This window comes from Vulpes lagopus, chromosome 11 (genome assembly GCF_018345385.1).
Source record: "Vulpes lagopus strain Blue_001 chromosome 11, ASM1834538v1, whole genome shotgun sequence".
Classification (NCBI taxonomy): Eukaryota; Metazoa; Chordata; class Mammalia; order Carnivora; family Canidae; genus Vulpes; species Vulpes lagopus.
In genome coordinates this window covers 24426-48080 of record NC_054834.1, presented here as the reverse complement: position 1 = coordinate 48080, position 23655 = coordinate 24426, and the positions used below count along the sequence as shown (strand labels likewise).

At 49.1% G+C, this 23655-nt stretch overlaps 1 protein-coding gene across 1 annotated transcript; it reads left to right on the top strand.

Moving 5' to 3' along the window:
- The first annotated feature begins 944 nt into the window (after nt 1-944).
- On the top strand, nt 945-23120 carry SUN3 (Sad1 and UNC84 domain containing 3). Its single transcript, XM_041723589.1, has 10 exons — nt 945-1066; nt 4071-4132; nt 5995-6098; nt 11339-11379; nt 12486-12651; nt 13845-13929; nt 16528-16643; nt 17822-17989; nt 21815-21907; nt 23001-23120. Exons 1-10 carry the CDS (start codon nt 945-947, stop codon nt 23118-23120), a joined length of 1077 nt encoding a protein of 358 aa, XP_041579523.1.
- The last annotated feature ends 535 nt before the right edge of the window (nt 23121-23655 follow it).

The following is a 23655-nucleotide window of genomic DNA, read 5'->3' as shown; positions in this document are numbered from 1 at the left end:
CGATCAACTCGCTCCTAGGTGTGGGCCTGGTGAACAGTGTGCACGAGACATGCACAGGACCGGCACTGGCCATTATTTGCGTTGCTGAAACACTAAAGGCCGCCTCCGTGTGCGTCCATCCAAGAGCTGGTAAATGATCGTGACATGTCTATGATAAAATATATCATCAAATAGGGCACGGCAGTGAAAGTGAGTGCGGTGGCATTAACTCGTCCCGTCCCGGGACAGTGGAAGAAAACAGGTTGGGCAGCCCGGGGGGCTCAGAGGTTTAGCGCCACCTTCAGCTCAGGGCATGACCACAGGGAGCCTGCTTCTCCCCCTGCCTGGGTCTCTGCCCCTCTCTCTGAGTCTCTCAGGAATAAATAAATAAAATCTTAAAAAAAAAAAAAAAAGAAAGAAAAGAAAACTGAGGAAGGTCATTTAAGTGGAAGGCATGTAGCCAATATTGTGTTATTTATGGACACCTGTTTTGTGATGAATTATTTAAAAACACGCGGGAATTTCGGGTATCAATTTCCAGATCGCAGCCCCCACGGGAAGGAAAGGGCAGGAGAGAGATGGGGAGCAATAGTTTGGGGTCTCCGTTGTATCCATGGCATTCCCTTGTGCAGGGAACACAGCTGACCGCTGGTTTGTGGCAGCAGAGAGGGGTACCGGGGGACCTCGGCAGGACGCAGGCCAGTCAGCGGGTGTCACCAGGGAGCGCGGACAGTGCTGTGCGGGCGGAGAGGTGCCTGACAAGGCCTGGGCCATTGTGATGTGTCACAGGAGGTGATGCAACAGAAGGGCAGGGAGGGGGCAGCTTTCTCCCTGGAAGGAGAACCCCCGGGAGGGGAGCCAAGAGAGCAGCCCTGGGCCCTGGTGGGGTCATGCTGTTCACACCGTAGCGGCCAGCCAGGGGCTGCTCTCCCCTCTGCCAGCGCTCTGCTGCCTCGTGGGGGGAAATGAGTGGGAGGCCAAAGCCAAGAAGGGGCGCCAGGCTTTTTCGGGCTCAATCGGAAGAAGCCGGCGGCAGCTCCAGTCTGCATGTCGCGCTCCCGGAGTGCGGAAGCCCCGACCCCAACGGGTACGTAGTAAGCTGCAGAGTCTCTTCCGTGGGATCTTAGGTTGTCCGGCCGGACGCCGCACGGGCTCTGCCTCCTTGGGAAACAACCCAATGCAGGCCTTTCTCCCTTTGAGAGAAAGCCATCTCCACACAGTGTCCTGGCAGGGTTCTCTTGATCGCGGGCCTTCCTGCGGCACCCTGCCCTCCTTCCAGCCAGGGACGCTTTCACTCATCACGGCCCACGGGGGCCAAGGGTTGTGGACCAGAAGCCACTTTTTATGCTTTACTATTTATTTTTAAAGATTTTATTCATTTAATTGAGAGGAAGTGCACAAGCAGGGGAAGCTGCAGAGGGAGAAGGAGCCGCAGACTCCCCACTGAGCAGGGAACCCAACCCGGGGCTCGATCCCAGGACCCCAAGATCATGACCTGGCCCGAAGGCAGATGCTTAACCATCAGAGCCCCCAGATGCCCTGGAAGCTACCTTTTAAAATGAATGAGCCACAGCAGCAGCCGCAAGATTACTATTTCACTTTATGAATTTACAGATTATTCCTGTTTTTACCTAGCTTGCCTGTTCTCTGTGATTTGCGGCGTTTAGCGCAACACACAGTTTGGGACTCTGGACACGGGGTGCGTTTAGTGCCTCCTGGGTGGGAAGGGATTGCACGGTTAGTGGGCAGACATTTGGAGCCAATAACTGTGTCCTGTCGTCAGAGCAGGTGTGCACTGGCCGCCAGGAGGCAGCAGGAGGCCCAAAGGTGCCAGCCCCCCACCCCCACCCCCTGCACCTGCCCCCTCGGCCACCTGCTGGGAGAACAAAGAGGAGAAGTGACAGGACATCATGGGAGGGGTAACAGCCAAGCCCTTGCTCCGAACCAATGAGGGAGGGCCACAGAGTCTCCTGAAGTCTCCTGTCATCGTGGTGATGCGGGAAGACAGCTCCGGGCAGTCATAATCCAGGTGGCAAAGCAGCTGGGGGGCTCTGGAAAGCAGTGCCTGACAGCCAGGGTTTTATCAAAACACAGAAGTAACCTGTCCCGAATATGGGAATGTGGCCATCCTCCTCTCCTCCAGCAGCAGGAAGGCTCCGGGGCTGGCAATCCACCTTTGAATGACTCTCTTTAGGCAGGGGACGCCCCCCCGCCCCCTCCCCCCGGTGACCAATAAATAATATTTACAGAGGATGTGTTTTCAAGATATACACCCCCTTCCACCCCAGCCGAGGGCAGAGCGGAGAGAACCTTCTGGGTTGTTAGCACAGCCCACCCACTCTGGGCACCAGTGGGCAGGGGCGCAGCTCCTCCATCCCCTGCCCTGGGCTGGGACTGGCTGGCTGGTCCGAGGCTCTTCTGTGGTTTGGTGTGGATCTGAGCTGCTCCTGACTACACAACTCAGGGCCACAGGGCGCAGAGTAGCTTGGTGCATCGCCTAAGTGGTCAGCTGACTCCAAAAATTCAACACAGGGTAATCTGTTTACTGTCATTTGTGCCTAAAACTAAAGAAAGATCAAAATTTAAAGAAATGAACGTATCAAGAACTCAGTGAAGTCACTCCCAGACTTCCTTAGCACGTCTTCCTGGACCTGGAGCAGGGAATCGTACCTTTTGGTTAATGGGTCAGTTTAACAGGTCAGAAACAAAGCCCAAATTGCTGAGGTGACTTGACAAAGCTTTGCCTCTCCCCTACCTTGTGATCCCTTTGGATCTGTTTTTTTTTTTTTTTAAGATTTTATTTATTTATTCATGAGAGAGAGAGAGAGGCAGAGACACAGGCAGAGGGAGACGCAGGCTCCATGCAGGGAGCCCGACGCAGGACTCGATCTCAGGACCCCGGGGTCACACCCTGAGCCAAAGGCAGATGCTCAACCACCGAGCCCCCCAGGGGCCCTCGATCTGGTTTTTTAAAAAATATGTTTTGAGTGAGAAAAACAAAGTTTGCCAAACCAGAGGGCTTTTGTCCAGAAGCTCCTAGTTTCCTGAGCCTCCTCAGCCTATATCTGAGCCTTTTTCTTTTTTTGCTTTAGAGAGTTGGGTGTGTGGAGGTTCTGTTTGCAAAGTTGTCTGGCAATGCACAGCCTCTGGGACCGAGCGGCCCGTCTCTCAGGAGCGCACCCGAACCAAATGCGCCCACGGCACGCCCAGTCCCGGCAGCGCTGTCACAGCCCGGGAAGCCCCGCGACACTGGGGCGGGCGCAGTGTTCACTCAGCGGGGCACCGAGCCCTAATGAGAGGGAGGACATCCACACATGGTTCTGCTTACCGCCGGCTCAAGGCCAGGCAGCCCAGTTCAATGGGGACAGAGGCCAGGACAGAGGTGACCTGTGGGGCGGAAAGCCCAGGGCCTGATGGGGACGTGCGGGCCTGCGGTGAGCTTCTGCTTGTTCTCGCTGAGGTGACACGGCTGTGCTCATCCTGTGAAGGCCCCCTACCGGGCAGCTGGGGCTGCTGTCCTCTTCTGCAGGGATGGGGACCCCAATAGAAGGTGAGGTGAAGTGTTACAATTCTTTAAAGCCCTTCCTCAGATAGTTGTTCCTTGTCCCAGTTCTTTCGCTGAGTGCCTGATTTCTTCCTTTCTTGTGTTTTCTTTTCCTTATTTTATAAGCGAGCTCCACACCCAGTGTGGAGGCCAGCACGGGACTCGATCTCATGACCCTGAGATCATGGCCTGAGCTGAGATCAGGAGTTGGACGCTCGACCGACTGAGCCACCCAGGCACCTCCCTTAATACGCAATTTCCATAGAATCAGACCCTCACCCCTTCTTCTGAAGGATAACCCCTGTGTTGCGTCCTCCGTAGGCATCTATGCACACATGAGAAAGCCGGCACACGCACGACGCAGACGGCCCCGGAGCCGCACGGTGCGTGGCAGCGGGGGGCAGGATGTCTGGGTGCAGGCTCACCCGGATTCTGCAGCTCGGCGAGGCCGTGAATGGACCGCACACACGGCCTCGGCCGGGCGCGTAGGCCCACGGTCAGGGAATGGGGGGCTGCGGCCCGCTAAGTCCTGCTCCTCCTCTCCTAGGCTGACCCAGTCCACGAAGATGGTCCTAAGCACCTTGTGGATCCTGACGCTCCTCCTCGTAGGTAAGTCACACGAGGTGAGGCTCAAGCCGGGCCCCGGACGTTTCTGAGTGGGGACGGGGCCCTCACCGCTTGAGGACATGCCAGGGAAGGCCGCGGAAGTGAACGCGTGTCACACTCACTCCTCCCGGGGTCTGAAGTGCAGGCCCCACGTGGGCCACGCTCAGGTGTCAGACGGCCGAGGTCCCACGTCACCACCCCTGACGCACGGGGAAATCGCTCTTTAATATAGGACACCAGAGAGCCGGGGGCTCGGCCGTGATCTCAGGGTCGTGGGATCGAGCCCCACGTCAGGCTCTGCGCTCAGTGTGCAGTCTGCTTCAGATTCCCTGTCTCCCTGTCCCTCCGCCCCTTCCCGGTGTGAATGCACACGCAAGCGTGCTCTCTTTAACACACAAAACCTGGGGCGCCCGGGGGCTCCGTGGTTGAACGTCTGCCTCGGCCCAGGGCGTGACCCTGAGGTCCCGGGATCGAGTCCCACGTTGGGGTCCCCGCAGGGAGCCTGCTTCTCCCTCTGCCTGTGTCTCTGCCTCTCTCTGGGTCCCTCATGAATAAATAAATAAAATCTTTAAAAGAAAATAAAGTTTTTGCCTATTATGTTCGGTGTTTGGACAATCCCTAGGGATGACTTCAAGTTCCCCCCTTTCCCAGGGATTGCTGTGATTCCTCGTTGAGGGCTCCGGTCACTTGTTCACATCGCTGTTTGCCACCTCATAGGTCAGTAGTGACCTGGCAGAGACGTCCCAGAGTCTGCAGAGAGACAATGAGTCCTCTCCAAGTCTTGACGCTGGGGCTCCCTTCAGGGCTGAGCCAGGCCTCCCATGCCCTTGCCTGGACCGCCACGTCTTGCTCACACGGAGCCTGCAGAGCCACCTGAGACGCGAGCCTGGATCCACTCCACCGTCCCTAATGAGCACGCATCCCGTCTGGACCCGCGCATTGCAGTCCTCTTTTGCTTCCAAGTTCTGTTCTCACCGGAGACTCCCCCTCTGACTTCTCCTTCCTGTGCTTTGGGGTCTGTCTGCCACTTGCCCACTCACTGTCCCTTGCCCAGGTGGGCAAAACCAATTTATGCCCTTAAATTTTTAAAAAAGAAATGTTGTTTATTTATTTATTTGAGAGAGAGAGAGAGAGAGCAGAGGGTGGGAGTGGGTGGAAGGAGAGGGAGACGCGGACTCCACGCAGGCGGCCCTTGGCGGGACTCGATCCCAGGACCTGGGCTGAAGGCAGGCACTTCGCCGGCCGAGCCAGCCACCCTGTCCTTAATCTTTGAGCGGACACCACAGCCTCCCAGGAAGGCCCTCTAGCCGCAGAGAGTGGGAACACCAGGCAGGCCAAACCTCCCCGTCACCGTAGCTTGAGAACCAGTGTCCATCAGCTCCTGGCACGAGCCACGTAGGCTCCGATCCCCGCAGCCACTGCCACGGCGCTGGAAACAGGGACGGCAGCGGGGGAGCAGGAACCCTTCTCTCTGCCCTCTGGTTGCTGTAAGTTTGGGGTTAGTTTTCAGAGTCCACGAAAAGTAGATCCTGTTCGTCTTTGGCAGCATACGGACATCTCAACGGAGAACTCGTTCAGCGCCCAGTGTTGCCATTTTCCCATATTGTCAGCCAAGGATCCGATATTCTTTTTATGAGCATAGGTACTGTTCATGCTCGGAGAAATTCTTGTTGATGCCTGTGAAACATCAGGCCGCCTGGCTGGCTCCGTCAGCGGAGCTCGCGACTCTGGATCTCGGCGTTGTGAGTTAAAGCCCACGGGTGTAGAGACGACTGAAAAATAAAAGTCTTTAGAAAGAACACATGTAGAGCATCGTACATGTTTGCAGACAAACCCTCTCATCAGAGTCGTTCTTTCTTTCACAGGACTTGGAAATCACAGGTGGCTTAAAGAAGCAGAGTTTCCTCAGAAATCCAGACACTTCTATGCTTTAGTTGCAGAATATGGTTCAAGGCTTTATAACTACCAGGTGAGGTTTTGTTGAATCATTGTGTACGTCACTTGCTTAGAATTTAATATGCTCCCACTTGCAGTATGTGACCTTCGTCTTGCATGGAAACATCTAATAGGGACAACGTAGGGACCAGAGTCCTAGTCAGTGGTTCTATGGCTAAGAGACCCTACACATTCTGATCCCAGCAGGCTCCTGCCACAGACTGAATTTTGTGAACCTCTGGTCTTCCCTGTTTCTCCCTTTTGCAATGAGGCCGTCCACCCTACAGCTGTCTCGTCCTTGTGTGTGCACAGCTTCACAGCTGCAGGAGCTTCAGGAAGAATTGTACCTGGAATCGCACCCATATCCGACTTAGGTGCTCTCTAGACGAGGTTTTGGACTTTTTTTGGTTCATGCTGGAATGAGCCAAGACTCTGGAGCCTGTTGGGATAGAATGGATGCATGTTGGAAGCACCAAGGACTTTATTTTGGGAGGCCAAGGTCAGAATGCCACAGACTGAATTTGGGTGTTGTCCCAGTTGAAAGCGAATCCCCAGGGGCCTTTGGGAAGTGAGGGGGTCACGGGGTGGAGCCTCGTGCCTGGGGTGAGCGCCCTGCAGGGGAGGCTCCAGAGAGCTCCCCGACGCCGTCTCCACCACGTGAGGACACAGAACGAAGACGCTCTCTGTGAACCAGGAAGCGGGTCTCCCCAGACAAGGATCCACCCACCTTGATCTCGGGTCCAGCCTCCAGGACTGAGGAATAGAATCCGGTTCTTCCTGAGCCCCCGCCCCCCCAGCCTAGATGTTCTGTTACAGTCACTGAACAGATGCAGAAAGCTCTCCAAGGAAGGCTTCAGCGCCCAGAATCCCGCAAGTAGCACTTTGTTGTGAGGCAGTGGCTGGTGCTCTGGACGGGACAGCTTCCCCTTCAGCTGGGAGCCAGCTCCGTCTACGTGGGCTTACACTGGGCCAGACAGCCGTGTCCTCCCTCCGGCCCACCCAGCTCTCCAGACCGCGTCTGCCTCCAAAGACCAGAGAAGAGAGGAATGACAGGGGCCAGATGAGCCACTGCTCTGTGGGAAGGACCCCACCCAGCCAGTGACCTTGCACCTGACCTCACGGCTGCTTTCCTCCAGATCCTGCTTCTCAGTTCACTCGGCAACCCCTGTGTCTGGTCGTGTCCCTCCAGGGGAGACCATGCTGTCCGGAGGACCGTCCCCTGGGAAGCTCGTAGGCTGATACCTGGAATGGATCCCAGTTGCAGGGATGCCGTCTGCCCTGCATGTCCTGGGAATCTGAATAACGAGTGTCAGATCCCGGGTGAAAGGAGAGCCCCGTGGAAACCCCACAAGGAGGGTCAGTCTGAGAGAGCCCCTGCACACGTGGCCCTCACATCAAAGACCAGGACCCAGGCCCACAGGAGCTGGGGCCGGAGAGTCCGATCACCTCCAGGAAAACGGAGACGAGAATTTCATGGGCATGGGCAACAGAGGCCTCCGGTTACCGCCAGTTTGGGATTAATGCCTATTACGATCGTACGGGTCAGCTTCACTAGGGTATGTGCCCAGATGTTTGGCCAAACACTAGTTCTAGATGTTGTTGTGAAGGTTTTTTTTATGTGATTAACATTACACCGATAGGCTTTGAGTAAAACAAATCATCCTCTGTGCCGTGGGTGGGCCTCACCCAATCAGTTGAAGGTCTTAAGAGAAAAAGAGTGAGGTCCCCCAAAGATGAGGAAACTCTGCCCCCAAATAGCCTTCGGACTTGGGCTGCAATACAAACCCTTCCCCGGGCCCCCGGCATGCCAGCCTCCCCGTAGATGCCAGACTCACCCGCCTCCTCAATCATGGGAGCCAGTTCCCTAAAATAAATCTCTCTCTCCCTGTCTCCCTCCCTCCCTCCCTCCTCTCCACACATCCTACTGGTTCTGTTTCTCTGGAGAACCCTGACGAACGCGCTCAAGAACTCCCCTGGCGGTTTGTCAGGGCTTTGACATTGGGCGTCCCCTCTGCCTACGACATTCTGGCCGGATCTTCAGGGGAGGCGCCTCCGTGACACCACAGGTGTTACCAGTTTCCACGCGGGAGGAAGCTGTGCCAGGACCCGCGCGGCACTGACTCTGCCTTATTTCTAGGTGATTCCTTCCTTCCTTCCTTCCTTCCTTCCTTCCTTCCTTCCTTCCTTCCTTCCTTCCTTCCTTTCCTTTTCTTCCTTTCTTTTCTTTTCTTTTTTCTTTTCTTTTCTTTTCTTTTCTTTTTTGGTAATTTCTTTATAGATCCCAAGCTACAGGCAATAGAAGCTGTTTTTATTCAGTTAACAATAGATCTTAAACAATGTTCCCTTCTCTTTAGATATAATATTAGAACTACGGCATTTTATGCCTAATATTCCAGTGGATAGATAGAAATAAGTAACATATTTCATAATACTTGTTTCCAAACCATTGGACTGTTTGCAATTTTCCGATATCATCAACACAGATGTCTCTGTTGCCAAATCTTTTCAACTACGCTTAATTTTTTCATTCAGGATAAACTCCTACAAGAAGGATAAACGATTCCCAGTTTTTAGGTGACCTTTTTATACTGAATCTTAAAGACTTAATACTGCCCTTCGAGAAGTTAGCTGGGCCCTCTGCATCTTCCAGGGCAGGAAGCTGGTGTTAGTAACTCTGCATCTTAAATGATTATAGGGACACGAAATACATATTTCACTTTCTCCTCAAAATGAGCCTTTCTTAAGAGTATCACTAAATCCATTTATTAGGAAGCTGGCTTAGAACAATTAAGGAAATTAGTTGTGTGCCTGGGGCTCGAGTTCACACCCGGGTTCTGCCGAGAGAGGACTTGCCAGCGTGAACCGTGGGCCGCACATGCGGGGGAGCTGGTTGTACTGCCACACGGCGCCGGCCCGGCCACTGTCCCGTCACCCATCAGAGCTTCGGGTCGGTGACCGCACTGAGCTGCTCCCACCTGCAGCTGGTTTGCCTCGAGCAGCCTGCAGCCATTAGGCCTCTAGGACCCACCTGCAAGGTGTGGGGCTCTTGCGGCAGGTGTTAAGGGGAGAGAGAGGTAACAGCCTGGTGAGGCGATCTGAAGCCTCCTGCGGAGTCGGTGCCCCCCCCCCCCGCGTTCGGGGGCCGTGGTCTGGCAGACACCCCGCGCCTCCACGTCGCCCGGGAAGGCAAACCACGATGGTGCTCGCTTGGGACGCAGCACCTGCACTAAGAGTAAGACCACAGGGGCTGCCCGGGGGCTCAGCGGTGGAGCACCGGCCTTCAGCCCAGGTGACCTGACTGTGACCCCGGGCCCCGGGATCGAGTCCCGCGTGGGTCTCCGCGCATGGAGTCTGCGTCTCCCTCTGCCTGTGTCTCTGGCTCTCTCTGTGTCTCTGCATCTCTGTCTCATGAATAAATAAAATCTTAAAAAAAAAAAAAAGATCAGACAGAGAAGATTGGCCTGGTCCCCGTGCAGATTTGTGAAGTGTCTGAAATTGAGATTTCCATACTTTTAAGAGGAAAAGCATTTTTAAAAAACATGACAGCAGTAAACGACACCGTGGCTCTGGCCACAGCTCGCTCTCCCGTCCCTCCTTGACCACTTCATCCTTCAGTTGATCGCAAATGCGGCTGACCTCAGACCCCAGAGAGTTCTGTGGGGAGGCCACAGCTGCGGGGCGGGACTCCCAGAGTTCTCAGGGAAGTCAGCGCTGCGGGCATCCATCCGCAGGCGCAGTGCAACGCAGCTTCTCCCACACCTTCGATTTTGGGTTTTTTTTTTTAGCAGTATGCTTAGTGAGAATTTTGGTCATTCTGGCTTCCCTGTGCCTCCAATTTGGTCTCTGATTCTAGAACCTGACATGGGGCCCACGGCTAACAACGTCCAGGCAGGGAAGGCTCGCCTGCACGCCAGCCCACCACCCTGCACACGTGGTCACAAGGGGATGGGGATCGCACCTTCCAGCCTTCCATCCCCTTCTCCTTATACCTTTGACTTCCTTACTGGTTTATTGTCCTGTGGGTTTTCATACTGTATATGTTCCTACTGTGGAAGCCACTTGAAACCCTTTCTGGAGGAGAAGCCAAAATGAAATTAAAAAAACAATCCTGAGATTTTTTTAATTTTCAAGGGACACCCACATGCATTTATCAGCAAATTAATGAGGGAGTATTTTCTACCCACCGTTTTAAGGCTAGAGTGGAAAGCAAGAGATGGAAGTTGAAAACGCTGCCCTTCCCGACAGGGAGCTTCCTCCAACAGAGACTGAAAACTAGAAATAAGTATCTCTCTCTCCCCTAAAAATAGGCTCCCAAATTCACGACCCTACAAAAGAAACACATTAAGGGGATCCTATACGGAGTTAAATTGCTTGGCAGATTTAAAACGAACAAACGAAATAGAACATGGGGCTCCTGGGAGGCTCAGTAGGTTAGGCATCCAACTCCTGACCTCAGCTCAGGTCATGATCTCAGGGTCCTGGGATCGGTCTTGCATCGGGCTCCGTGCTCAGCGGGGAGTCTGCTTGGGGTCCCCTCTCCCTCTGCGCCTCCCCCCACGTGTGTGCTCTCTCTGTCTCTCTCTCTAAACAAAAATGACCCCCCGAAACCCAGCAGTGCCTTTTTACTGCACACCAGGCTGCACTGCTTTTGCCGCGGCGCCCTCCCTTGGGCCCTCGTGGGAGGCCCTCCCTGGCGGAGCGGAGCCACTTTGCGCAGCAAACGGGTAGGAAGGAGCCCCAGTGTCGGAGCTGAAGAGCAGACTGGTCAGCAGAGGAGGGCGGGGAGCGATTTCCCCGCGGCCCATGGGTGGTCCCTGCGGTGGGCTGAAGGGTGACCCTCGGAAGCTGGGTGCCCGGCCTGAGAACCTGTGATGTCGAAAGAGTCTCCTGAGATGCATTCAGGGCTCCTGAGATGAAACGGCCCGGATTTCCGAGGTGGGCCCTAGACCCGGTGATAGGAGTCCCCACCAGGGACCCAGAGGGTAAGGCCGGGCTGCTGGGCAGAGACGGGGGCCAGGAGCCGGGAGAGCCCGGCCCCGTGAGGAACAGAACCCCTCGTGGACTCCAGTTGTCACTGTCAGATTTCATCCCCACAAAACCTGTTTACAGGAAGGCTGACAGACACACAGGTGTGTTAGAGGTCACTTGGTGTCCACCTGTCATGCAGGGACATCAGGGTGGAAAAGTGATTTCATTCCCCTTTATGAATAAGAACACTCATTCTGCGTGAATAGGTAGGATGCAGAATGATGTGGGTCCTCTGGTTCTTTCCAGGCCCGACTCCGAATGCCGAAAGAGCAACTGGAGCTTTTAAAGTGAGTGAGATTTTCTGATTTGTGGGACTTTCTGGTGTGACTCCAGTGGCGGAATGTTCCTGTAACACTCTGAAACTAAAACCCACTTCTGTGGCTCATTCTTTAAGGGAATGTACACTGAGTGGTGCTTTCAAGATTATTTATGACTAAAAAACAATGAAAACCAGCTAGATAAGAAAAATAAGCCAATGGTTAAGTACATTTGAGAACATGTAATGGAGAATTATGAAGCCTTCAAAATAACTATAATAATAAGTAATATATGTTTAATGATTATAATAAATAGTAATATATCTTGTGCCTGGGAAGTGCAGCAGGACACAGGATTATAAGCAGGATCTCTATTTTGTCACTAATTTTTTGCACAGAATAATGACTGTTATAATGAAACGTAACTGTTTATTTCATGAAGATCTTGTGTTTTCCAAACTCTGAACATGTAGTTTTACAAATTGGAAGGAAAGAATACGAGATGAGTAGTGCTTACGTTCTTCACCAAAAGGAAATGCCTGCTGGCTCGACACATTCTTATGCCACCCACCAGTCATTTTCAAGCTGTAAAAATAGCAGGAGCCATTCTGACACCTACTGTCAGCAGGAACAGGTGCCCCCACCGGGGCTGCGGCCTCCAGCCCCTCAGCCTCCCACCACCAGCCTCTAGCCACACTCCTTTCCAGAGCCTCTAGGACCTCGGGGCTCGGGATGACCCCCCTGCTCTGTACCCCACTGGAAATGCAGGCTGTTCCCTTTTGAACAAGGGAACAAGGTGACAGGTTGGGATTAGGCTTCATGCTGTGAGGTCCTGCAGCCTCGGGTCAGGGTGGCAGAGCCCCGAGGGAGGGACGAGGGATGGGCAAGGGCGAGCCCCACCTGCCTGCGGAGAGCACCCCCCAAGCTTTGGGGTGCATCCTGGAAGCTCCCCCTGAGTGTGCTTGCTTTTGTAGAGAGTGAGAGGTGGTGCTTTGGACGAAGGGCATCCTGAGTGCCCTCGCTCAAGACTTTGCCTACAACATAAAGCCCTTTGGCTCTTGCTCTGCTGCTCCCCAAGCCCAGCTGATGATGGGGGCTCACTTTCCCTCCTTTCACATTGGCGTCTCCATTTCCAGGAAGGAAAGCCAGACTTTGGAGAACAACTTCCGTGAAATTCTATTTTTAATTGAACAAATAGATGTTCTGAAGGCACTCCTTAGGGATACGCAGGAGGATCTGCACAGCTACAGCTGGAACACGGACCAAGATGAGGACCAGGACCCCATGGAGGCCACCGATGAGGTAGGGCGCCTGGGAGGGGCACATTCCGGGCTTGCCGTCAAATCCAGGGCTGGCTGCTCTGTGGCTTTGTCCTCCTCCTCAACACTCCCTGACAGCAGCTTACCTCCATAAAGCTTGCCACAGAAACCCACTTTTTTTTTTAAATCATTTGTGTATCACAGAGAAGACCGTGTTCCAATATAACTGACTTCCTCCCAAAATAAATAACCTGATTCCATTTTATTTTCCAGTAAAACAGAAGATCATTCAGAAATGCAGCCCCTGAATGTCTATACACAAATACTTAGAATATTTTTATTCAAGGACCGTCTGAAGCTAGTGCACTTGACCTGTCCATTCCCCATTGCACAACACTGTGCTGGAGACTGAAGAGCTTGGCTTTGCTGCTTTTCTCGCTCTTCTGCACTAACTTCTCTTCTTCCCTTAATGTCCACGTTTAAAAAAGATTTTATTTATTTGAGGGAGAGAGAACAAATCTGGGACACTTGCTTTATAAAATAAGAACATCCTTAAGAAGCCAATATTAGGTGTGCCTGGGTGGCTGAGTTGGTGAAACATCTGCCTTCAGCTCAGATCACGATCTCAGGTCCTGGGATCCAGCCCCACATCGGGCTCCCTGTTCCGCGGGGAGTCTGGTTCTCCCTCTCCCTCTGCTGCTCCTCCAATTTGTGCTCTCTCTCTCAAATAAATAAATAAATAAATAAACAAATAAATAATATGTATATGTATATATATATTTTTTAAAAGAAGCCCGCATTAACTCAAAGGATGGATACTTTCTAACAAGCATGAACTCCATGTAAACTGCCCGATTCCCAAATACCTACAGAACGATTAAGTCTTCAGGCAAGAATGAAGGGGGGTGCCCAGCAGGTGGCACACACAACCTCGTGTGATCTCCTCACTGCAGAGCATGACGGGGGCTTGTTAGGGATTCTGAAGGGGCCTTGGGTCCACCATGCCCCAACTTGGGGGTGTCTGGACACACCTCAGCTGCCCAGGAAGCAGCAATCCCACAGAGCTATGGAGGGCATTGGAAATCTGTGTGCCGTGGCTGGCTCTGTACAGCTCCCTAAATGTTCACTGCTGGTATTTTTGCAGATTATGACACTTAGTTCCACATCAACAAATTGTCAAAACTCATGCAGTTGGCCAAAATTGTTAACTGAAAACTCTTTCTAATACTTGTACAGGAAATGTCAAACTTGGTAAATTATGTCCTTAAAAAGTTGAGAGAGGACCAAGTCCAGATGGCCGACTATGCGCTTAAATCAGCAGGTGAGTAAAAGCTGAAGAGTTAACGCTTCCAAAGTGTCCTGATTCTCCATATGATTTTATTTTATATATTTTTTACTTTTTTAAAAGATTTTTTATTTTTTATTGTTAAGTCATCTCTACACCCAATGTGGGGCTCAAAGTCACAACCCCAAGATCAAGAGTCGCATGCTTTACCAACGGAGCCAGCCACGTGCCCCCTCTCTATTTTTTTTATTAAGAAAACATACTTATGTATTCAATAACTTGAGAAGAAGCCAAAATTCACAAATCTAGACAATGAGGAAGAGAATGGAAATGTTTGTAGTTAATTGTTTTCGGGGTGCAAATCTTGGAAGAAGCAAAACTGGGCATCTTCATTAGCATGCATTGAAAGGACCACAAAGGGGGGCGCCTGGGTGTCTCGGTGGGTGAAGTGTCTGCTTTTAGCTCAGGTCATGTTCTCAGGGTCCCGAGATCCAGCTTGCATCGGGGAGCCTGCTTCTCCCTCTCCCTCTGCTCCTCCCCTGCTCATGCTCACTCTCTCTCAAATAAATCAATAAATGCTTTAAAAAAAAGAAAAGAAAAAAAGGACCACAAAGGAAGCTGTCATGCCACAATGAGGTTGGGAATGCAGAAAATAGGATAAGCGATACAAAAGTTAGAACATTTTATATTTTATATTCTAAAATGACTGCTAATGACTAATCTAAATGTATTATCAGTGATTAAATGATAATGTTAAAAGACTACATTCTTAAAGTCTTCCAATTGAACTTAATTCTTAAGTGCTTACACTAAGAAACATTAACCTTAATATTCCCTATCTGCCTGTGATAGTCCGTACATGACATGTGCTCAGTGAGCAAGAGGGGGAAAATATAAAACAAACGCAGTAACGCTGATTTTTACCAATCGACAAAGCCAGATTTATACTGGGACAATAAAGTTGTGCCTTGTGCAAAATCAAGAGCATTTGGACTAGAATGATTATTCAGTTGTGTGTGTGCACGTGTGCATGCACACGGGTTGAGAGAGGCCCAGCAAGAGAATAGACCTGCCTGCATCTGAATTTCCTGAAGCATGGGGAGAATTAGCACTGAAATAAGACTTGGGGAGGTGAGAGGCACCTGGGTGGCACAGTCAGTTAAGCATCCGACTCCTGGTTTCAGCTTAGATCGTGACCTCAGGGTCCTGGGATCGAGCCCATGTTGGGCTCTGTGCTCAGCATGGAGTCTGCTTGAGATTCTCTCTCCCTCTCCCTCTGCCTTTCCTGCTCATGCTCTCTCTCTCAAATAAAGAAATAAAATTTAAAAAGGGGGGGGGGCAGCCCTGGTGGCTTAGCATTTTAGCGCTGCCTTTGGACCGGGGTATGATCCTGGAGACGGGAGATGGGGTCCCATGTCGGGCTCCCTGCATGGAGCTTGCTTCTCCCTCTGCCTGTGTCTCTGCCTCTCTCTCTCTGTGTCTCTCATGAATAAATAAATAAAATCTTACCAAAAGAAAAAAAAAAAAGACATGGGGAGATGAACCAGGCAGAGAATCCTTTTTTTTTTTTTTAATACTGGCATTTAGATACACCCTTTTTATGCTTTCTTTCCTCTTTCCTCTTCTTTATTTTTTTATTTTTAAAGATTTTATTTTTTTATTTATGAGAGGCACAGAATGAGAGAGAGACAGAGGCAGAGACACAGGCAGAGGGAGAAGCAGGCTCCACGCAGGAAGCCCGATGCGGGACTCGATCCTGGAACTCCAGGATCACACCCTGGGCCAAAGGCAGGCCCTAAACTGCTGAGCCCCCCAGGGATCCCTCCTCCTCTTTATTGAATGCATTTATAGCTTCCATTTCGAAAAATTCACAGTGACAAATGCAAATCCAGCAATAGTCCATGTAGAACAAGGACGAGCAGAACATGTTATGGTTTCTTAGTAAATGCGAGCATGAAGTGCGTTGCCAGCTTCTGGTTGGACCAATGTGGAGAGAGCCCATGCCAGCTTCTCCCCTCACTGATTACATACAACTGAAAAATTTGGACAAAACCAAGAATTGCCTGCTTATATGACTGAGCCACCCAGCACTCAACAGTTTTTTATGCTTTTTTTTTTTTTTTTTTTTTTTTTTTTTTGCTTTTAAGTAGGTTGGGCTGACATAATAGTCTCATCACATGAGCTGTTAAAATATGGTCTGTAAGTCTGATTAGGTAATAAACACAATACACATAAAATTTCCACCTCTGAATCAATTGTTCAGTTCAGAACTGAATCAATACCAGTTTCAGAAATGTTGTGAAACCACAAGGAACAAGCATGGTTTTCTCAAAGAGACAAAATCTCAGTGGTAATGAGAGCGGGAAGCCATACTTTCCCTACCGGTTCCCCAGTGTGAACTTCACCTTACTTGCAATTTGCCTGGGAATACTTTTCTAACAACGCTATGAAAATATAACTGATGTTGACTGGGTGACGGGCACTGAGGGGGGCACTTGACGGGATGAACACTGGGTATAATTCTATATGTTGGCAAATTGAACACCAATAAAAAATAAATTTATAAAAAAATGTATAACTGATGTGTTTGGAGACGTGTAATTCTCAATTTTGAAAGTTATTTTATCTTTTTAGGGGCCTCTATTGTGGAAGCCGGGACCTCAGAAAGTTACAAAAATAATAAAGCAAAACTTTACTGGCATGGGATTGGGTTCTTAACTTATGAGATGCCTCCAGATATTATCCTCCAGGTAAAAGTTAGACCCAGAGGAATCTATTTATACTTGAAGATTTTGTTCCTGTTAAGTGTCATGAAAATATTAACACCCAAAATGGAGACCAATCTGAACTTGTCACAGAACCTGAAACCATGTCTATGCATTTTATTTTATTTTTTAATATTTTTTTAGAGACAGTGGGGGCAGGGAGGAGGGCAGAGGGAGAGGGGGAGATAATCTCCAGCAGACTCCCCGTTGAGCATGGGGCCGGATGTGGGACTCGATCTCACAACCCTGAGACCTGAGCCGAAATCAAGAGTCAGATTTTTAACTGACTGAGCCACCCAGGCGCCCCCTACTTGCGTTTTAATAGTCATCAAACTATAGAAATTATTTCTTATTTTATGAGCAGTAATCTATGATTGATTAATTTGTAATTGTTTTTATTATTTTAAAGTCACTAAACTAGATGATTTACTACTTAAATAGAATGCTGCGTTCTATATCTTCTCCTTGAGTTGATTCTGTGGCCGCCCCTTTTTTGTTGAAAACTTCAGTCTTCTAACAAACGTTATCTCAAGGTACATGCCCCTCGGTGCAGGCACTGCTGCACGCTGTTCGGGCTACACATTCCTACAGAGTCCAAGTATAACAGGATAAATTTCCAAGTAAGATTCCCGTGAAAACATCTGAGTTCAACTTAGAAGGCTCTAGGGAGACTTCAACAGCTGGTAGCGCTCGATCTTAACTACAATCTACAAACCTGGAGTCAGTTTCCAAGGTAGGACTACCTCCAGGAGCAATTGTACAGATTTCATTCCAGACTCTGGATCTAGAAAATGGTACATTTTTTTCTTCCTTACCACCACCACCACCACCACCATCACCTCTATCACTGTCTTTGCCACTGGCACGCCCTCAGCACTCATGCCAACTGGCTGCCTTCTAGACATACAGACTAGTTAGAGTAATAAAAGAAAATACATAATAAATAAATTATGCAATCATATTATAGATAATCCTATAATAAAGGGCTTTGAGTGATAGAAGCACAATGTGCCCTGGGAAAACAAGCAAACCCCTGGATATCTGGGCAGTTTTCCTTCATACCATAGGCATAAGCGAGATCTGCGGTCAGTAGTGATTTGCTGACCAATGGTGCAGCGTGGATTTATACAAGACAAGAGATTAACCTGGTGTTTCCTTTCCAGCCGGACGTCCACCCTGGGAAGTGCTGGGCCTTCCCAGGTTCCCAGGGTCACGCCCTGATCAAGCTTGCCAGGAAGATCGTGCCAACCGCCGTTACCATGGAGCACATCTCGGAGAAGGTGTCTCCCTCAGGGAACATCTCCAGCGCACCCAAAGAATTTTCTGTCTATGTGAGAGGCACTCGAAATCCGTGTTCAGCGTGGGTTGTGCTAGGAGGGGGTTGGTTAGGAATCACACGCTGGGATGTCACCTGAGCCATGCGGCTAACCATGTTTGTCACTCTGAGAAGGTTATTTCCTTCCAGAACCTCAGCTTTGCCATCTACAAAGAGAGAGGGTTGGACCAGATAATTTCTCTAACTCTTTTTTTTTTTTTACTTTTACCAAAGCTATATGCACACAATTAAAAAATCAACATTCTGGGGATCCCTGGGTGGCGCAGCGGTTTGGCGCCTGCCTTTGGCCCAGGGCGCGATCCTGGAGAGCCGGGATCGAGTCCCACGTCGGGCTCCCGGTGCATGGAGCCTGCTTCTCCCTCTGTGTCTCTGCCTCTCTCTCTCTCTCTCTGTGACTATCATAATAAATAAAATTAAAAAAAAAATTAAAAAAAAAATCAACATTCTCATATGCCGATAATGAAATATTTTTTTTTTCTTGTGCCAGGGTTTACACCCCAGCTTCTCTGGAAACTTCTACTTGCCACAGTTTTAGCTGCTCATTTGGGTACTTGCCTTCATATTTGCTTTTACCATTACTTCTTTTTTTAAAAGTCACCTCCATGCCTAACATGGGGCTCAAACTCACCACCTCAAAATCGAGAGTCACACGCTCTACTGACTGAGCCAGTCAGGTGCCCCTACTTTTACTTTTTGATTTTTCAGTTTCGATTATAATCCACTGACTTCCTCTGATGAAAAATGAAGATTAGTCCTCTTCTACAGCTCTCATTCTCATTCTCCTCCCAATTTGGGGGTCTGTCTTTTCTTTAAAAAACAAATGTACTGAGATGCCATTCACACATCAGCAGTTCACTTCCTTAAAGTGTTCACTTCTGCGGCTTTCAGTATATTCACAGACTTGTGTATCCATCACCACAATCAACGTTAGAACATTTTTATTCCTTCCAAAGGAAGACTTGCACTCCTTCGTTGTCAGCTGTCATCTCCAACCCCTGGCACCACTGACGTGCTTTGTCTCTGCAAAGTCGCCTACTCTGGACATTTCAATATAGGTGGGATTGTATAATACATGGTCCGCTGTGAGCGGCTCTTTCCATTTAGCATCATGTTGTTGGGGTTCACCTGTGTTATATAACGTGTCACTACTTCATTTTTTAAGTTGCTGAATAATAGGAGCATCTGGGTGGCCCAGTCTGGTGAGTGTCCGTTCTTGGTTTCAGCTCAGTCATGATCGCAGGGTTCTGGGATGGAGCCAGGTGCCGGGTTCTGTGTGCAGTGCGACGTCTGCTTAAGACTCTGCCTCTCCCTCCCTGTCTCTATCTCTCATTCTCTCAAATATATAAATAAATCTTGAAAAAATATTTTAAACATTGAAAAAATAACAATAAATAAATTGCTGAATAATAATTCGTTGTGTGGCTAGACATGTTTTATCCATCCACTCATCAGCGGAAGGGCATTTGAATTGTTTCCCCCATTTTTACCATTATGAATAGTGCCCTGAGAGCATTCGTCTTAGTGTGGACACTGGTGTTCCTTTCTCTCGGGTCTGAACCTGGAGGAGGAATTACTGGGTCACGTGGTAAATCTGCGTTTCAGGGTGGGGACCCTGGTAGATGCCACATCTTCCTTTGAATCAATATGCGACGTTTCCACTTACAGTGTGAGTGGTGCTGTTCTCACCGAACCATAGAGTTCATGGAAATACTGTTTTCTTTGTGTATGATTTCCGATGTTCCTGAGGATAACAAATGCCTCATTTTAATTTCATTTGCTTACTTTTCTATATTCCAATCACAGAGCAATCCCCACCCCTCTTTTTCAGAATGGTAAAAATCCTGCCATCATGTTGCTTCATGTCAGGCACTTTCCAAGTTTATTCTTTATTTTTTTATTTTTTTAAAGATGTCGCTCTGCGCCACTCTGCCCCTCGGCTCTGATCTGACCAGAACTTCACGTCTGCATCCGGGGATTTGACTTAATCACCTAACCTATTATGTAAAAAATATTTTCTAATTTCCTTTCTTTGTTTTTTGCTCCACCTTCTGAAAGATTTTTGTCAAATTTTATCTTAACCCATATGTTGAATTTTTCATTTCCACTGTTGTGATTATTCTTAGACCTTTTTTTTCCTGTAAATAACTCCTTTCTTTAGGGTCTAAGTTTCTTCCTTCATGGATGCAATATCTTCTCTTAAGCTTCAGAAGATATTAGTGGATATTAATTAGTCGTGTTGCATTTACCTTCTGCTCTCTCTCGTGTCTTTATCCCCAAATATCACTTTTTCTATTTGTTGAAAAGTGCTTTTCTCTCCTGGCTGCTGATGCTTTCTGTTGCATTTAGGAGCCAAAGGGTAAAAAGTCAGCTGAAAGCTCCCCATGCAAGGTGCTGGCTACTGACAGTGAGGCACTTGGGTGGATGTTCTGTTTGGACTGTTTCTTCCGGAGCCCAGAGTGTGATACGGGGCAGGTTGACCCTTGAGGAATTCTGCAACCTTGTGCTCAGGAGATTGCAGCTTTGCCATCATCCATGGGGAGAATAGGTTCATGCACCTGTCCCTGCAACTCTGTGCCTGGCCTCCTGCCCTGGCCCTGCCTCTGCCCATTCTGGGAACTTGTGATGGCAGGTGTAGACATGCTACTGGTCCCCCTCCAGCCAGGGCAGTCCACCCACCCATCGGCTATCTCCAGACTACATTTTAGGTGTTCCCTGTTGCTTTATGCCTTTCTCCAACTCCTTGTTGGCCCTATCTGGATGGGAGGCTTGGAGTTAAAATGTGGGTGCCCACCCTGCTTTGTGCACCGTTTGAACACTTGTAGGTGTCATGATTCTGGGTTACAGGGCAGAAAGGAAACCACTGTCCTTCGATGCGAGCCTGATGCTCTCCCCAGTAGGGGTCTGATGACACCTACAGCTGACACGGGTTGGATTTGAGTAGCTGGAACCCTCTCTCAGAGAGGCACACCCAGGTGCTCATTACAGAGGAATTATGGGTGACCCTTCAGGCAATAAAATTCATTTCTCTGTCTTTTTAAATATTTTATTTACCCATTTTTTGGAGAAAGAGAGACAGCAAGCGAGCACAAGCAGTGGGGAGGGGCAGAGGGAGAAGCAGGCTCTCTGTGAGGAGCCCAGTGTGGGACTCCATCCCAAGACTCCAGGATCATGACCTGACCTGAAGGTCGACGCTCAACCACTGAGCCACCCAGGTGCCCCTTATGCGTGTATGTTTTTTAAAGATTTTATTTACTTATTTATTTGAGAGAGAGAGAAAGAGAGTAGGGTGGGGGCAGTGGGGGAGAGGAACAAGCAGACTCCATGCTGAGTGCAGAGCATGACCCTGAGATCATGACCTGATCCAAAAACAAGAGTCGGCCGCTTAACCAACTGAGCTACCTTGGCGCCACTCATTTGGTGTTTATTTAATTCAAGGTATGCCAACTGCAAATTCCGTCATTGAGCCAGAGTGAATGGTGGGATTTCCTCTAGTACCCTGTCTTATCTATCATCTATCTCTATCTACCTATGTATCTAACATCTACGTATCTATCATCCATCGGTCAATTGATCAATCTATATACCTATTGTCTATCTATCCGGTCAGACCTGTGGGTCAGCCTCTTCTCACCTCACAAGCCCCTGAGTTAAACACCTGTTGGGTGCCAGGGCAGCACCAGCACCTGGCACAGCACCATGGCCCTGGTGGACACCCAAAGATGTCTTGTGAACTGTTGCTACCTGGACAGACGCCAGGCTCTGTTTATTGAACCAAGCATGCACTCATGAGAACCCCCTTGTCTGTTGCTTTCCTTTGCAGGGCATCTCGAAACAGTGTGAGGGAGAAGAGATTTTCCTAGGTCAGTTCGTGTATAACAAAACAGGAAGCACTGTTCAGACATTCGAGCTCCAGGTAATGAGAGCCCTGGGAAAACACACGGTGTAAGGAAGTCCATTCCCGGGAGGTGTCCTTGGGTGTTGTGGATGCAAAGTGTTGTGTCAGGATGATTATGACAAAATTGCAAGCTAAGGAAGGCTTGGCTAAAGTTCAATTTTAGCTCCACATGCTGCATGGATTTTAATGCCGAAAAAAACAGGCAAATACCAGAGTGGGTTCTAAGCCAGATTCTTCCTCATTTGCTATCATGTTTTTGTTTTGTTTTGTTTTGTTTTACTATATTTATTTTCTCAGTCCTTCTCTTACCTGTTGGGCTCCCTTGATACTATTGGGTTTGGTGTCTCTATGTCACCTCCCATGGAGATGGTTGAGGCAGACAGGAACTCAGGAAGAGAAAATAAATATCAGACAATATGAGTAAAAACTCTCTTCCTGACATTGGGGAGTGTGAGGAAGAGAAAATGAGGGGAAAAAATACCACCTGTTAACATCAAAATCCCTGAAAGCCATTAAAGTATATGAAATATGTTTTCATTATTTGTCATTAGCCACAGGAAGATTTAGAAGGCATTGCTTACCAGGTAAAAATAAGTGTGTTCTGTATAATATGCTGAGATAATCCAAGCTGAGAACAATATATGTGTTAGAAATGAATGAACCTAATGAACGCATAGAGTTTCATACATGATTATTCATCCATTCCTCTCTCACTCCCACCTAGGAGCGCTGTAGGGCGGGGAAGTGGGGGGGGGGAGCACTTAGTGTCCAGATCGCCACATTTTCTCCCACCTCACTATCGTCCTTCTTACGAGCCCTGTACTTACAGGCTTATTTTCCCATCCATTAGACTGGGTGTTTTTTTTTTTTTTAAAGATTTTATTTATTTATTCATGAGAGACAGAGAGAGAAAGAGGCAGAGACACAGGCAGAGGGAGAAGCAGGCTCCCTCTGGGGGAGCCTGATGTAGGACTCAATCCTGGGACCCCAGGGTCACGCCCTGAGCTGAAGGGAGATGCCCAACCACTGAGCCCCCCAGGTACCCACCTTGGGATTCTTTGAGAGGGATTTCTGTATAAGGCATTCATTTGTATCTTCTCTTTATTTTCAGCATGATGTTTTTGAATCCTTATTATGTGTAAAACTGAAAATCCTCAGCAACTGGGGACACCCGAAATACACGTGTTTATATAGATTCAGAGTCCATGGAACCCCAGGAGAATACCTCTAGAGGACCCCCAGCAGACGGCCATGACCACAGGTCCAGAATATGGGACTGTTCTTATTCCTTTAGGTTCATCGCACCCATAGGAATTGAAACGGGAGTGGGAGGGAAAACTCAAAGTGGTTCATACCTGCCAATAAAATGTGAATGAGTTTTAACTAGTAAAAAATAGAATAAGTGCAATGTTCTTGTGGTACTTTAGCTTTTGAGGATGAATCAGGTGAAAGCACTGAAAAGAGAGCATTTGGAAGAAGCTGGTATGACTCTACAGTCTCTCAGACTAGCATCTCTGCCTTCATTACTCATGCAACCCTAACTACCAGGCACGGATGGCACGGATGCCCACCACTACTGTCATGCCATATACGTATATGTAACAGTGATCTAGCAGTGACTGCAGGCACCCGTCAATGCAAGCAGGTAAGCCTAAGAAATTAGAGGTAAAAATCAGAGGAGAATCTGACCATGTGACTTGCAGATGGCTTGGTGAATTTCTTGACATGCAGTAAAATCAATGAAGGAATAGGTTACAAACAAGGAG